The 17950-nt window shown below is 34.3% G+C and overlaps 1 protein-coding gene across 1 annotated transcript; it reads right to left on the reverse strand.

Annotated features, from left to right (window-relative positions):
* Positions 1–4428: 4428 nt before the first annotated feature.
* LOC144545734 (tyrosine N-monooxygenase-like) lies at positions 4429–6518 on the reverse strand. The gene is made up of 2 exons (XM_078294282.1): positions 5479–6518; positions 4429–5207 (listed from the first exon to the last, which is right to left on the reverse strand). Exons 1-2 carry the CDS (start codon positions 6439–6441, stop codon positions 4581–4583), a joined length of 1590 nt encoding a protein of 529 aa, XP_078150408.1. The 5' UTR covers positions 6442–6518; the 3' UTR covers positions 4429–4580.
* Positions 6519–17950: the final 11432 nt, after the last annotated feature.

Here is a 17950-nt window from a genome sequence, read left to right on the forward strand (position 1 = left end):
AAAATTCAGAAAAATGTAAAATTTGGTCTCCAAGCAGATATTAATATCGAGAATAAGATGAACGGTTCGGATCGACCGTTTGGATTTTGAAAACTCGAATATTGAGCCGTAGCATAGAGGCCTCTATGCTATCCATAGGACCCCAGCCTAACTCTATATATATATATAGAGAGAGAGAGAGAGAGAGAGAGAGAGTGACTAATGTGCATTCGAATGTATATGAGCCGAAATACATACAGTTCAAATTTGACTTTTCAAAATTCAAACAGTCGATCCGAACCATTCATCTTGTTCTCCATATTAATATGTGCTTGGAGACCAAATTTTACATTTTTATGAATTTTTTTTACTATTTATTAAGTATTTTACAAAATTGTTGATCCAACGGTGGTTAACAAATAGTAAAATCAGTAGCCACCGTTGGATCAACAATTTTATAAAATACTTAATAAATAGTAAAAAAATTCATAAAAATGTAAAATTTGATCTCAAAGCACATATTAATATGGAGAACAAGATGAACAGTTCCGATCAACCGTTTGGATTTTGAAAATTTGAATTTGGACCGTATGTATTTCGGCCCATATACATTCAAATGCACATTAGTCACACTCTCTCTCTCTCTCTGTATATATATATATATATATATATATATATAGCAAGCTTCTAAATAGCGTTTATAGCGGTGTAGCGGGGAGACAAAAAAAAAAAGCTTTAGCGAATAGCGGAGCTATAGCGAAAGCTATTATAAATAGCATTTTTTTATTTCAAAAATTATATTTTATATTTCTACTAATAGTAAAAAGAGTGATGCTTCTATGGACATAAGGGCCTATTTGTAAAATGAATATATATTTATTTTCAAAGTTCAAACAGCCGATCCGAACCGTTCATCTTGTTCTCCATATTAATATATCTTTCGAGACCAAATTTTACATTTTTCTGAATTTATTTACTATTTATTAAGATGGGTATAAAAAATATCAAATTCAGACCATTGAATTTTGTACTCATCTTAATAAATAGTAAAAAAAAATCAGAAAAATGTAAAATTTGGTCTCCAAGCACATATTAATATGGAGAACAAGATGAACGGTTCGGATCGACTGTTTGAACTTTAAAAATAAAAATATGTTCATTTTACAAATAGGTCCTTATGTCCATAGAAGGCTTTGCCTAGTAAAAATGTCTCATCAAGAAAAAAAATATCAAATTAATTAAGAAGTTCTAATATTATTCATATTAAACCAATATAAAGTTCAAATTGTCATTCAAAATATCCCTAATTCAAAAACTATCGATATATTTTATATTCAAAATATACCACTACCATATATTAATGAATGATACAAAATTTAATTGATATAGCGGTATAGCCCGCACATGTTCCATTGTATTGATATAGCTTAATAAAGTAAAAAAAAAAAACAATCTAGATATTAAGGCCCATTAAAATTGCAAAATCATGTTTTCAGAAAAAAAAAATTGCAAAACCATAACCCATGTAGCATAGCGGACCGCTATTGCCGCTACGCGCTACGCGCTATAGCGGACCGCTATTACCGCTATAGCGGTCGTAGCTTGATTAGCGCAGTTTTAGCCCGTAGCTTAGCTTTCTGGGTCCAAAACCGCTATAGCTAGCTATTTAGAAGCTTGATATATAGAGTAAGGCTTGGGTGCTATGGATAGCATAGAGGGCTACGGTGCTACGGCTCAATATTTGAGTTTTCAAAATTCTAACGGTCGATCCGAACCGTTCATCTTGTTCTCCATATTAATATGTGTTTGGAGATCAAATTTTATATTTTTTGAAAATTTTTTACTATTTTTTTAGATAGGTAGAAAATCAAATATCTGAATGGTGCAGAATTTTTTAGATCAAGTGATTTTCTACCTAGCTAAAAAAATAGTAAAAACTTTTCAAAAAATGTAAAATTTGGTCTCCAAATACATATTAATATGGAGAACAAGATGAACGGTTCGGATCGACCATTAGAATTTTGAAAACTCGAATATTGAGCCGTAGCACCGTAGCCCTCTATGCTATCCATAGGCACCCAAGCCTTACTCTATATATATATATATATATATATATATATATATATATACAGAGTGGCTAAGCTCAAATCGTTTGTTCCTGGGCTCAGGAACAAACGATTGGGTTCTCCAATTTCCGAAGTTCAAACGGCCGATCCAAACCGTTAGATGTTTAATCTATATTAAAATGTGCTTGGAGACAAAATTTTATATTTTTTGGAATTTTTTTACTATTTATTAAGAGGGTTTGAAAGTCGCTGTTTTTTTATGGTGCAGAATTTTAATAAAAACAGCAACTTTCAAACCCTCTTAATAAATAGTAAAAAAATTCCAAAAAATATGAAATTTTGTCTCCAAGCACATTTTAATATAGATTAAACATCTAACGGTTTGGATCGGCCATTTGAACTTCAGAAATTGGAGAACCCAATCGTTTGTTCCTGAGCCCAGGAACAAACGATTTGAGCTTAGCCATTCTCTATATATATATAGGCTGTGGCTAATTTGCTGCCGGCAGCATTTCTGCCGGCGGTGCTGCCACTGTTTTTTCTATTTTTTGTTGTTCAAACGACAAATCTAAACCGTTAGATGTTTAATATATATTATAATCTACTTGGAGACCAAATTTTACATTTTTTGGAATTTTTTTACTATATATTAAGCTGGTTTGAAAACCGCTGATTTCAATGCTTCAGAAATTTACTGAAATCAGCGGTTTTCAAACCAGCTTAATATATAGTAAAAAAATTCCAAAAAATGTAAAATTTGGTTTCCAAGTAGGTTATAATATAGATTAAACATCTAACAGTTTGGATTTGTTGTTTGGACATCACACGGCTAAATATAGCCCCGGCAGCACCTCTGTTGAAATGCTGCCAGCAGCAATTTAGACAGACCCTATATATATATATATATATGAAGTTACATTTGACGCATGTCACGACTCTGCCATCGGACCGGGAGTTGTGACAAGAGAGGTACTCTCATATCTATCAATCGTCTCGTCAACCTACGTCGCAACAAAATTAACAAACATAAACAACATGGAGTCAACTACAAATTAAAGCTCAATAAACGCTTATTTAACGACACAGTTCTCTATAATTAGCTTAATTAAATAACCATTCAAACAGACTGGATTAATCCACAAATTCATATCAAATTATGAATGCATATTTAACTGGCGATAGCACCTGAGTCTAGAACTCTAGATCATTAATAAAACAAGTCACACAATATCCATATCATTTCATTTCACAAAATCATATCATTTCTTAAATTCTCAGAACACACAATTATATCATTTCACAAATCAAATTCGAACCACAGACCCACTATCCGTTAAATATGCATCATAATCCAAAACCCAATTCAATTATCCAATTCAAAATTCAATTTAACCAAACAAATCGAAAACACAGATTATAGAGAAGTCCAGTTATCTAATAGTGAACAATCCAAAAATCCAAATCAAACTACAATGACTGTTCAGAATCAACGCAGTGTAATCGGAATTCCAATTGAACTTCAAATCAAAGATCATTATATTTATCAAAACTTTTCTTTTCATTTTTTTCTTCTTTTTTTCTTCTCTTTCATTTGCGGTTTTCATTTTTTTTTCCACTACTTTATTTGACCTAAGCCAATTAAGAGAGATAAATGACTCCATATAAAAAGAAGTTTTAATCGGTGGTCAAAATGAAAGGAGGCAACACCTACCTAAGCCGCATGGCACTGGTGCCACATCATTAATTTTTTTTTTTTCAAAGTTAAAATATTTTACAGTAACCTTATAATTTTGCAATATTATACATAACTCCAACATAAATTTTAGATATATAATTAAAATTACTGTATGTTACAACGCGTCGTCGAATATTCCACCTAATTCAAAATTTCTAATTTCTTATATATGTCAGATATCTTAATAACAGATTACAAATTTTAGAAGCACGTGGGAATATTTTTAAAGGTCAAGACCAGCATATATCAAAACTTGATGAGTAACAAAATTTGTTGTGAAGCCCTAGAAATCAGTAACATAGCCTCTCATAGGCATGATTACAACAAAGGAAGAGAAGAAAGATACAATCATTGAAAAAATAAAAAAAATCCTTCTAGGGCCTCCAATGGCATTGTAAAACATATTCTAACCCTAGAACTTTCTTAATTTGAGTTTGAATGATCTAAGAACTACGAGAGGACTTTAAAGAACTAGACATAAAACGAACCTTCAATATCAAGTTAATTTCCGTTGCGATAATTCTAATCTTGATTTTTTATACGATCATTTATTTATAACACATAACAATTGATAATTTATTATGAGACAAAAATTACATATTATTCATAAAACATAAACATGACACTGTTATTTATACAATTGGCCTAGATAATATCACCAATCCAAACTGACTCTATCGACTAAACCAGTAAGATGTCAATGATTAAAAGACCCAATTGAAACAAGTTTGCCACAATTATTAACTCAAACCCTAACATAATGAACTGAACTTTTATGTCACCATGACCGATTAGTCGGCTTAGTTGATAAATAAATTGCTGAAACGTGGCTGAGCATGCAAAACTAAAGGTTTAGCAAGGGCAGTTCCTTCATGTGATTCAATGAGACTAATTGAAGAAACACCAGATGGTTTACTCCAAGTAAACCCCTGAAGAAGTCTCGCAAGTAACATTACTGTCATAGTTGTGCCTAGAGTGACGCCCAAACAACCGCGCCGTCCACTACCGAACACTATAAAGCGCAATTCTGGATCAGTAAGTAACACTTCTGAACACTTGTCAGTCAAGTGCCTCTCGGGCTTAAACTTCAGAGGTTCTTCCCAAGTTTTAGGGTTTCGGCCTAACCCAAGTCGGCTTATAAGCACATGACTTCCCTTGGGGATGAAGTAACCTGCAATTGTGGTGTCCTCCATGGCTTGATGTGGAGGAATAAACGGCACAACCGGGTGAAGACGTGCAGATTCTCTAACGCAGGCTTTGAGGTAATTAAGTCGAGGGATGTCGCATTCGTCAACAAGTCTTTCCTTTCCAACCACACTATCAATTTCATTTATGGCTTCTTGAAGAACATTGGGGTTGTTCATCATCTCTGCAAGAATACATTCTACCGCATGCGAAGGATTATCGATACTAGCAAGGAAGAGTTCCTGTCCAAAAGGTCCATTAGTTGTCAATTTTAGTTAGCTACATTGAAAATATAAAGGGACAAATCTAATGCAGTTATTATATGTGAGAGTCTTGGTACATATATGCGAGACTTTTTTATAAGACGCAAACAGGTTGAATTATTTTCCTTGTATTGATCAGAAGAACTTGTTATAGTTGAAAATTCTGGGGGATATTTTTTTTAGAAAAGTTAAATACATATAGTTGAAGTAACACAAATCACTGTAATTAAAGTGTGTAATGTTTCCTTACAATAGATTGTGATTTGATCTCATCTGCAGTAAGCAAGAACTGTCCGTCTACATCTTTAAGTGAAACTAAAACATCTAGCCAGTCTTGAGTCTCTCTTTCACTATCATTGCTGGCTTGCCTCCAAAGTTTGATTCTTTCTTTGATAATAGGGTCGTGTAATTTGTCGAACGTATTCCGTGCGTCTTTTAGAATCTTTTCATGACCATCCAAGTCTAAACCTATCAAACTCGGAAAGTAATCAGATATACAAAAGGCAAAGATGTATCCGAGTAAATCAAAGATAGCATTTATGTGCTCCATTTCATCAGCGCCAGGACCTCCATCAGGCATCACTTGACTGAAGTACCTTTTGTTGAACATTAGCCTACGAGTCACATTCCCACAATAATGCCGTGTAACAACTCTCATGTCGATGTCTTTTGAACTTTGACATAGATTGTACACATATTGCACAAGGTGGTTTGCCTCATCAGCTCTTTTATCATACAACGAATGGTGCATCGCTGGACATACAACTTCTGAAGTCAGAATCCTCCTCATTTTCTTCCATTGATCACCAAAAGGGGATAAAGCGGTACCTCCACGTAGCAAGTTTGTGGCAACAGATGTTGGCCTTGAGGCAAATATTGCATCTTTCTTTCTTAGTACTTCTTGCGCTAATTTAGGACAGGTTATTGATACGACGTGAACTTTGCCAATACGAACACATAAAATATCTGTGTTCATATCTTTCATGAGAAGGTGGATCCATCGAAAAACAGGTTTCTGTTGGAGCATTGCCGGGAGACAACCGACAAGCGGCCAAGCAGTTGGTCCAGGAGGGAGTTGGTTTTGTTTTGAAATTTCATCTTTCTTTGTACGGTGTTTTTGGAGGACAAATAACAAGGTAAAAATAAGGATAGCACCGGAAAATGAGTGTGGAGAAGGATTCAAGAGGGCATTTACTAAGGTGTTGATCATCATTTAATTTGTATCTTTGGCGCTCAATTTATGATTGTAGGGTTTAATTTGGTGTCTTAGTCTTTTGGGAGTGGATAAAGGTTATAATGCTTGGTATCAAATGCACAAGTACTATATATTTATAATACTCCAGGCACTATAGCTTGAATACTACACATATGGCAGAGAATTAAACTAAAATTTCCTTTTGACATCAATGTACTTTTGACGGCCAATGTACATGTGAAGTCAAATGTACATGCGAAAAGAATATAATATTATTGTCAATGTTTATAACACCTCCCAAGATGCTACAGGGGGATACTGTTTATGTGAAAAGAATATAATATTTTTGTCAATGTTTATTACACCGGCCAATAGTTTTGTCAACGTTTATTACACCGCCCAAGGAAAAACGGGCCTACTGAGAAAATTGACCAAATTTATTCTTTTGCCGTCTCTTGTTGTTCTCCTCTTTCGTTTTGCGCATAAAATGATAAAATATATTCTACTTAGTTATTTCAATACAAAATATTGATCAAAACATATTTTTTATTCTTAATAATAGAACCCATAATTTATAAATAAATAAATATAAATACTTGTTATTATTTTTTTTTTCATTTTGGCATATGGTACCATTCTTAGTAAATAGCTAGACTTTTGCCATGCTCAGAACCAGTATAATAATATTTGGTTTATTCGGCCGAATATTCCTATTTGGTTGCAATCCGAATATAAAATCTATATTCCGTTTGAATATACGGTTTAGAGTATATTAGCAATGGTTTATACCACATATTACCAGTTTAGAGTATATTATCAGTTTAGAGTATAATAACAGTGATAAAAAAACCACTTTAGAGTATATTAACAATGGTTTATACCACCTATTACCGTATATATATGAATTCTCATTTAAAATCCGCATATGCGGTATGTGGTGGCTTTCTGCATACCGCATATAAACCGAATATTGAAACACTCCTCAGAACTCACGCTTTAAAGTTAAATTTGAAACTTTGAACAGCTAATAGTTGAAAAATTGAGAACTATTGTGTTATTATATTAGGATAAATATTTTTTGCTAGTTTTGGTACGCAATTAATGTGTGAATGTAAAGTGAGCATAAAGATGTATGTTATTGCGCTAATTTAGGACAGGTTATTGATATGACGTGAACTTTGCCAATACGAACACATAAAATATCTGTGTTCATATCTTTCATGAGGAGGTGGATCCATCCGTCGGAAAACATGTTTCTGTTGGAGCATTGCTGGGAGACAACAGACAAGCGGCCAAGCAGTTGGTCCAGGAGGGAGTTGGTTTTGTTTTGAAATTTCGTCTTTCTTTCTATGCTATTTTTGGAAGACAAATAACAAGGTAAAAATAAGGATGGCACCGGAAAATGAGAGTGGAGAAGGATTCAAGAGGGCATTTACTAAGGTGTTGATCATCATTTAATTTGTATGTTTGGCGCCCAATTTATGATTGTCGGGTTTAATTATGTGTCTTAGTCTTTTGGGAGTGGGTAAAGGTTGTAGGCCTTGGTATCAAATGCACAGGTATTATTTATAATACTCGAGGCATTATAACTTGAATACTAGCTACACGTATGACAGAAAGAATTAAACTAACACTTACTCTTGGCTTTTTTTTTTTTTTTTTGACAATGTTGGTAGAAGCTACCAAACTAAAAAATGAAACTAAAAAAAAATAAAAATTACATCCATTGCCTCTCATTACAGCCTTTCATATCTATCTCAATTTGTCCTTGCAAAATTTCATCCACAAAATTCCCTCCTTATAAATTGAATCAATTAAATTCATTGAAGGCAACACCTTATCTCTAAAGACCTTCTAATTCCTATGCTTCCACACAAACCACACCTACATGGCATGCCAACATCACCAATAGAGCAACAGGTGGTTATTGTCCATGTGAAAATGATAGAATATTTTTGTCAACTAACTTAGAGGTGTTAAATTAAATATACTCACCGGGCAGCACATGATAAATTGTGACACATTTCACACGTGATTGCATAAACTTTGAATGTGACACATGCTGAACTTTGAATGTGACACTAGTGACGCTCACGCACTTCCGTACATCCTATGCTTTTAACAAACTTAGCGCTCAGTTCAAACACCATGCCATAGACGGTGAGACTAGTGACTTCAAATCCAATTCAAAACCTGACCATAAGTGTAGAATGGCATCTGAGTTGTCCATTTCAATTAGGCACAAATCTGAAAATTGATCCCCTTATATTTTAAATAGGTATCAAATTAATTTTGGTTTGGCTGGCTGGTAGTATTGTATTCCCTCATGTACCTGAGAGGATATGGATTCGAGATTAGTCCCATTCATATAACCATTGGAACGATAGTAAACGATTTGTACATGTAAAGCAAAAACATGTAACTGTTCTGCAAATATTTTTGAGTGATATCATTTTGGCGACTTGTTAAAGATAACTGCCATGTGAAAGGTTGGCAATCCGGCCGTAAACCAGGTTTGGCATGCAATCCGTGTGCTACAACAGTCTAACAATTCGAAATAAATTGTTGCTACCGATTTTTATTTATAAAATGAAAGAATTAACCACGATTTAACTTCAAAATAATTGATAACTACTTGCACATGATTATTAGGAATAACTCAAATTTATCATTCGTATCGATTTGTTTACAAACAAAAAGCCGTTATAATGATATATATGGCCTCGATCGGGCTAACAACGTCCTTGACAACCAGCCCACGTTCTACATGGAAACCATTTGATATCAAATAGAGAACAACATATTAGAAGAGACCCAAACAAAATTAGAGAAGGCATAATCCTTATTATCTTCCGTTAGTTGCCATAAAGACATACATGGATAGAGAACTAGCCTTTGGTTTAGTGATAAAGGCAATGCTCTTCGTGTGAGAGGTCACATTATTCATCTTGACTTCCAACCTTAACTAAAAAAAAGACATTCATGAATGTATATGACGCAAACATCATAGATTATGTGGCTCTTTGAAGTTATATGGATGCCTCTAAACAAACACTTTGAGTTGTCCATCCCAACAACTATTATACTCCGTGGTAGGGACTTACCTCCTACCTATGCCAATTAATTATTCCAAATGTTTTTCTCAGTTATGAGCTTAGCCCTTTCATGCCTACTTGTATACTTGTTTCTCACCGAAAAAAACCAAATTACTTACTACTCCTGTGACAAGGTTCCGGTGCTTGGCTACTACCTGACCTACTATATATTTGTGACTTCTCCCTATACTATTTACTGCTGCAGCTAAAAAGCCTATACAACACTTAGTTTTATGGCTATCGCTGCTACTCACCTAGTCCTACTAAAGAAAGCTATTTCTATTCTTAGTAACTATCATCTCGTGGCTATAAGTCTATAACACATACTTCTATACTGTTCAGTGACTTGACTTACCCTTGAATGTAAATGTCTATCAGCTATTTGAAACACGCATACTTTTTGCTACTTCTCAAACATCCCTAAACCTAATAGCAACCATAAAATACCTATTTGTTCATGCTTATCTTCTTTTGTAGTTTAGCAACCATAAAATTTGTTTATGAGCTCTGTTCATGCTCATCTTCTTTTGTAGTTTAGCAACCATAAAATTTGTTTATGAGCTCTGTTCATGCTTATCTTCTTTTCTAGTTTAGCAACCATAAAATTTGTTCATGCTTATCTTCTTTTGTAGTTTAGCAACCATAAAACACCTATTTGTTCATGCTTATCTTCTCAAACATCCCTAGACCTAATAGCAACCATAAAATTTGTAGTTTAGCAATTAAATCGGTTCAAAATTAATTCGTTCTGAAACAAATCAAACCAGTTCGATTCGAATCTGTTGTACCCTAAAAAGGTATTAGATAAACAAATGGAAAATTGAAAATATTTAAATGCTTGGAAATATGCCAAACTATATGAAAGCTCTCCAAGATGAATAAATAATGACATTTTATAATGCATGATAATATTTTACATGATAAACCATGAATTTTGATATATTATACACTTCCTAACTCAAAATGGTGAAAGAGTTATGGATTTTTGAAATATATGCTGACATGGCAGCCCCTGAATGGTGTCACATGGCACAGGGTACCCATAGCATTTACCCCCATTAACTTGGGTGCAAACTGGGAGTCGCAAAGCCCTGTCCTACAGGTGGGACCCTCTGATCATTGAAAGAAACAAGATTTCGCTGAATATATGAGATAGATGGACTTGGAACATAAGCTTTGAGCTCCATACACTAGATAGTAAGTGTCTAGGTGTATGCTGCACCAGGTTTATCCAAATCAATAGGTTTTAAGTTAAACCCAGTGCTTTAGCGCTCTGCCCCATTCAGATGGCGTACGCTTGGCATTTCATGCACCATGCTCAAGCCCGTATATGGCTTGCTAAACACCAGGCGCACCCGAAGGAAGCGAAGAAGGACACTGCATCCCTGAGACGCTGACGAGCAGTCCCCACTGATGACGTCACCCGTCCTTCGTCCCTCTTCTTCCTCAGGCCGCGCCATGACCCGAATTTGAAGCTAAAATTCGGGAAAATTAAGAAATAATTGAACAAATCTTTAGCTAGGATCAATAAAGGTCTATGCTAACAACTCTTTTCCCAAACCTTGAGCATTATCTCTCTCTCACAAACGGGAATTTCTGCCGAGGAGGTTGAACAGGTCAATATGAGAACTCGAGCGATAGCTCAAATTGGATTCTAATATTTGGAAGGAAGCTCTTTAGGCATGTGAAGATACGGACTAAAGTATTAATTTGATAGCAAAGGCTATACAATAGGATGCCACATAGGATCGCTACTGTTAAATGCACAAGATGACAAGTTATGTTGTTCCAGCTGCCACTGTGCCATTTGGTCCCCATGGACATGTGCCCTGAGCCCCTGAGATAATGCCAACATAGAAGAATCAATGCCTGACAAAGGGAATCATGCAATCAAGCCTCCCCCTTCTAAAAGTCAGTAAACCAAGGGTTAAGATGCCCTCCCCAATGCCAGGAGTTAATCTAAGGGCTACAAACCATACGGCAATTAGTTGATGACATGTCAAGCTGTGGTTGGATGGTTCCCAACCTTATAGGCACATGATTGAAGCCAAAGCAGTATGATCACTGATCAAACAGTGAAGGTGCATGATGAAGCCACCTCACCTGTATGCAAACCCTAGCCCTGAGCCTTGCCTATATAATGGCACCTATGTCCAAGTTTAGAGCACATCTCCCACATACCCGTACCCTGAGCTAATAGCTAGATAATTGCTAAAGCCTTGAAATTGTAGTAAATAGGCTCACCAGAGGCAATTCCTTCCCTCCCTCTCTGTAGAAAACCTCTATACTAGGTTATTACAGTCTGGAAAGATGTAGGCCATAGATGGCCAATGCTTTGTACATATACTTCATTGAATAAAGCTTTTTGTCTATGATTTTGTTCTTTTCTCTTTCACTGCCTTGCATTTTCCATTTGCTTCTTGAATGCATCTCCTTTTATTTCAGTTCTTATGTCTTTTAATTGTTAAAAAGGTGAAGATCCATGTATTACTTGAGTCTTTTTATAAAGAACTAAAGGTAAATGGATCTAATGATCATAAAAATAGGTTTTCTTGCATTCATCCAATTTTAAATCAGTATTAAAACATAGTAAAACTTTATTTTGGTGTATTCTGACTTCTTTCATGTTATACTACTTCCTTTTACAATATTAAAATAAAATATAAAGAAATAATATACAAAATTCATAAAAACAACCCTTTATGCCTTCTTCTTTGAATTATCTGTAAATAAAGACTTTGAAACTCTTCTAAAATAATGGAATAATGAAGATAAAAGAGTTGAGCCAGCTGGTATCCTCTTGTATCATATTTATTGAAGTTATTTTAGTTTTAAAGGGTTTAAAAAGGTCTAAAACATGTTTTATACATACAAGGATTGATGGAGTTGAGCCAGCTGGTATCCTCTATCAATTCCTTTCATTTTGGACCTAATTTGCAAAGAAAACAAGCAAAGATGAGATGTTATGCGGCCGAAATTAGTAAAAACACTCTTTTTTATGAGCCTTCCTTGCAAATTAGTGAAAAAATGAGATTTAGAAAGCATGTAGGCCTCAGTTATGCTGAGATAGGCCACTTGTGTTTCTATTCAATGATTTCTTAACGATTTTGTCCAAATTCAATTGAAAGAATGCATGAAAAGGCTTAATTTCATGAATTCCAGAGACTCCTTTGTACATAGCCATGTTCTGGCACTTTTAGATGATTTAAAGTGATAATTTGATAATGATTTGATGCTTGGATCTTTATTCTTTAGCTACTGGTACAAAGGATGGTGTTTAATTGCCTTAAAATATGTTTAAATTGGTCTAAATGATGAACCAGACCAATGCCAGTGAACATGACCCCTTCTGGTAGCCCTTGACATGATACCAGACCCATGCTCAGCACTTGGATGCATGATAAGCATCATCAGTGCAGTGCTGCACATTAAAATTGATCAATTTGACCTCTACTGGTAATCTGACAATTATTGACTGATATGAGGACCAAATTGCAAAAGTGAATATACCATCATGTAGAAAATTTAAAAACACATAAAATTGACTCAAAATTTGTATTTGGACCTTTCTACACAAAGTTATAGATCTCCAAAGTTCAACTTTTAAAAATATAAATTATGTAATTATTCTATCAAAATTACCATAATTGCCCTCCTCATAATATACCTCTTTAAACTAAGAAATAATGCTCGGAAAAATCTAAAAATTGGCACATAAGTCCTTCATGTAGAAAATTCAAGAGAAACTAGATCCAAAAGTCTGAACAATGCATATTTATATGCCTCACGTATGGCAGAATCCAAATTAATGAGAATGAATGCTTTTGTTGGGATCTAAACCCTCTCGAATGGTCTAAATGACTTCTATGGTACAAAGTCAGTACTGGAACCGGGGAAAGAAAGCTCCAATCATGTGCAAACCTCTTCTAAACGTCTAATTAATGCTCTTGAAGTCTTTTAAATCTCTAAACAATCTCAAATGACCTATTGATTGAAGAAAATCGCATGAAAGATAACAAAATCGGATCAAACCTTCACTGGTACCGATAATCTACTGTAGAAGCCCATGCCACCGTCTCCGATGATCTCCTGCCGCCGACAATGGTGTCAATCGATTCCTGGCGTTGAGACAATCGATCAAGATGGCGTCTTTGGCCGGCCCTGCCATGATCGGATGTGGCCAGAACCTCCCTTGCTCAGCCCTGTCAGACATGAACCTTAGGGTTGATCGGGTTGCACGATTCTTAAAGCGCCTATTTGATCTAACGACCCAAATTAAAATTAAGTTAGTCGTTTACTGGTCTGTGGGACCATCCTGTCAGTCAGTTAAGATGATTGAAGGGATTAACCCTAATCTTAAAGCCTATATACTAAACATCCGAGCTTCTGTACATTGATTAATGATCATGTGCATTCCTCAAAGCTTAAAGGCCCAATCTCAAAGCCTATTTGATCCAATCATCTCTATGCCAATCTTGAAGCCCAGTGATCTTAGTCCAGTGGATAGTGCACATCTCGAAGGCCCAGCACCAATCTTCAAGACCAAATACAACTAAACAGAGCTCTTTTACATATAAACCCCATTATTTATTTAAAATCTGCAGAGAAGCCCTTGGGATTTTACAAACAAGTTCCTGGCCATGTAAAATTCTTTCAAAAAGGCCCTTGAAAACCCAATTTTTACTCCAAACCCTATCAAAAGCTCAAATTACAGCCTTAGGTTCCTTGAAGTACAAAAACTTCACAGACAAGCTATTTTCAGTCATTTTTGGCCACAACTTTTTCGTTTTAAGTCCAAATCGACTCAAACCAGTTTCAAATGAACCCAAATTCAATTCTCTACAATTCTAAGTAGTAATTGAACATGTCCAGACTTCAGCTATAACCTGAAATGACCAAAATACTGCTCTTCTGACATATTTTTATAAGTAAAAATATAAAAATGATGTTTGAAGGGATTTTCTCAAATATAAATCATATAAATGATTTTTTTTTTTATGCATAAGCACATGTCTTAAAAATATCAAATGCACATGCACCTTCACATAGGACCAAAATAAATGTCTGAATCATGTCTAAATCAGTCGAGAACCTACCAAATGACCAAATAAATCTTACGTGAGCCATTTGTAGCCCTGATTACCCGGTTTACACCAAAATAGGCGTAAATCTTGGAATGAATGAGGTGTTCAACACTGACCCGAAAGGTCGTCTGATGTAATTAACGGTGGAGGCTTGTGCCCGCCGGGAGTTAAACATCCCCACAATCAATAAAACCCCGACAGGCCGATTATGAATTGTAGGCCCGTCACAAGGGTGAACTAGAAGGAAAGCCGAGAGAAATCCCGGGACCCATGCTACCATTGCATTGAAAGGGATCAACACATATATCCAAATTGATTTCCCCTTTTATTTTAGTGCAGCTCTTGACCACCTACAAAATCTTATTCAAATTCAAACTCAAACTAGGATAAGTTCAATTCGGTTTGATTCGTTTGCAGCCCTACTGTGACCTCTCCAAGTCATGAATGTTGATAGTTTGATTATTTTATTGTATTTGTAAAGATTCTATTAATTTAGTAATTTGTGTGGTATTCCTGTGAAAACCACCTGAAAGATTTTCCACGTTAAATTTTGTATCTCTATTTTATTTTCTTGTGCTGATTTGTTATTTTCTTGTGAAAATTTTAAACATTCAAATTAATTTAGTATAAAGTCAAGCGGTGAAAATTAGAAGGTTAATAAATTAATTTTAATGCATTCATTTTTTGAACGTTTTTTGACCGTTTGACTTTATACTAAATTAATTCAAATGTTTAAAATTTTCACATGTAGATGCATCACTCGTAAGGTAGGTAGGTTTCAACGGTTCAGATTCGTTATTTAAAGCCGATTTGACAGATTTTAGACTTGAGTTCACTAAGGAGCTTGGTGAAGTTAAGAACACCCTAGTTCTACTCTATATATAAATGTGAATGACATACTATTAGAACTGAAATTCATCTTATGGTAGTGCATTGACTTGGGGATTGGGGCATAAAGTACAGTTTCAGTGATGGTAATGTGATTTGCTAGCTGCTCTTGTCAATCTCCTATATGTATTTTATCGTTAGTAATATTTTCCGTATGCCTGTAACCAAGTCCTATATGTGTGGCATCTGTAATCAAGACAAATTTAGAATATTTATATTCTAAATATTTTGTAAATCTACACAGAATTTTCGTGAAAATCTGATAAAATTCTGTTTATATTTTGCTATGGTGGTTCTTCACTTTTATTTTATTTGGGCTTTGAGTTATTTAAAAGTTCAAATTTGTAAATCTGCATTTCGTTAAGATAAAACTTCTTACAAAGTTTTCAATTTACTTCACGATGTAATTTACAAAATATTAACTTACCGCATTAAGATCTTAATCAAGTGCAAATTTCCATTTAATTATATGTACACATCCTCTGCCGAAAAATCTAAAATTCAGCACAAACCAAGAGGCTAAAATTTTCAATTCTGAACAGGGCCCAAAAGAAATGAGCCCAAATTTATTTTATTTATGTTCCTTCTTTTTTTTTTTTTAAATCTGAAAGTCTATGAGCCCAACAGCTTTAGGCCCAATAATTTTAATCAATTTTATCTCCATTCCAGCGCAGGCTGCCTAATCGTTTTGCAATTTAACCCCCCTCTAACAAGAAGTACTTACCAACAGATTGGAAATTCACATGATAAACCCCATGAACATAGAAAGTTTACAAATATGTCCCCAAAATTGTAACAGCCCATAACAATATATGCAGAAAATAATAATCAACATTACCTAAATGATTATATTGCAAATAAAATTTATATTGTTAGATTGGATACCGAGATACAACAGATCTATAAAGCCATCTCCTTTACATGGATGGAAAAGCTAATACACAACTTAAAACACTTCTCTCCTACCTCACGCTTTTTTTTTTTTACCCTTGAAATATCTTTTTAATTGCAATTGAATTCTTGCTCTTCTCCCATAATACGAAGGCCAATTCTTAATATAATTGTCACTAAAAATGTGCAAGTAAAACCCTTTCTAATTATTTTAACCTCTCTTTTCTGACCTCTCCTACTATCCTCACTCGTGGTTATGTAGGCATGGGACCAATGAAAAAGAAAGTTCAATCGCTAATTTGAAAATTAGCTAAATAAATTGTATAAAAAGACAATCAAATAATTTAGTCATCAACATGCATGTGAGGTAATTTGTTCTTTCAAAAAGAAACGAAAGAAAACAAAACATCTGACACATCTTTGAAAATGTATTTTTTATTTTTTTGAAACTTTGAAAATGTATCTCATATTTTTGAAAACATAACCTTCCCCAGACAGATAAAAAACTGAGCAGTATTTACACAGCTTAAATTCCTCATTTGATGCAAACTACTTTCATATTTATGCTGTTTGTTTGATTGTATTAATCTGTAATATTCCCAAATAAATTATATGGAGGTGATCAAATTTTTAATTAAATCCTCACAATTAGAACCCTTATATATTGTAACCCTTTTTAAATTTTTTTTTCATTGCTACTTAATTTGCTATTTGTTGCTGAGCTTAAGCTCATATCAATATATCTCAAAGAAGTATACATAATATCTATCATATGAAGTAGTTAGTCGAAGGATCAGTCAAACTCTCTCAATTTCGCACACGTTATATATATACATAGCAAAATTTCTTCTTGAATTTGATGGCAAGTCAAATGATGTGGAAGACCCATAATTGGACAACCTTTTGAGTCGGTCTAATTTGGTTACCTTGTTATAATAGATAGAGATGCAACTTATCTATAAAGGTGTCTTTGTAACATTACATAGATTGGATTCCAATCATTGGAAAACCAGTAAACAACTGTACACACTTCTTCTTTCCTACCTCACGCCTTTTTCTTTCTTGAAATATTCATTAATAATTGCAATTGATTCCCTCCTCTTCTCACATAATACGGAGGCCAATTCTTAATTCTATGTGTAATGTTCACAAGCACTACTCGGTGATTTATTTAATCTCTCTTGCCGACGTCTCCTACCATCCTCCCTCATGTTTATGTATGCATGGAGCCATTGAAAAACAAAAGCTCAACAACTATAGTTTGAAACATAGCTAAAATAAATGGTATAAAAAGACAATCAAATAATTTAGGTCATCAACATGCTAGATATGTTTTTCATTCAAAAAATAAAATAAAAAGAAGAAACAAAACATCTGACACATCTTTGAATATGTTTCCCATAGAGGATTACCTTCCCCAGGCAAAGACAAACTCTTTTTAAACTGCTTAAATTATTCTAACAATTTGAGAAAGAGATAGAATGTAATTATACTTCCTTGATTTTAGTTTAGTACAGAGGACATATATTATAGTTTGAAGCATAATCTCTCTAACTAATTCGTGACAAC

Source organism: Carex rostrata, chromosome 28, assembly GCF_964058835.1.
Source record: "Carex rostrata chromosome 28, lpCarRost1.2, whole genome shotgun sequence".
Taxonomy (NCBI): domain Eukaryota; kingdom Viridiplantae; phylum Streptophyta; class Magnoliopsida; order Poales; family Cyperaceae; genus Carex; species Carex rostrata.

Excerpts from the sequence above, each read along its gene's own strand:
- LOC144545734 (XM_078294282.1), bottom strand. The coding sequence starts at position 6,441 with ATGATGATCAACACCTTAGTAAATGCCCTCTTGAATCCTTCTCCACAC. Across the intron at positions 5,208-5,478 it reads AGATCAAATCACAATCTATT|GAACTCTTCCTTGCTAGTAT; the intron begins GTAAGGAAACAT and ends CCTTTTGGACAG.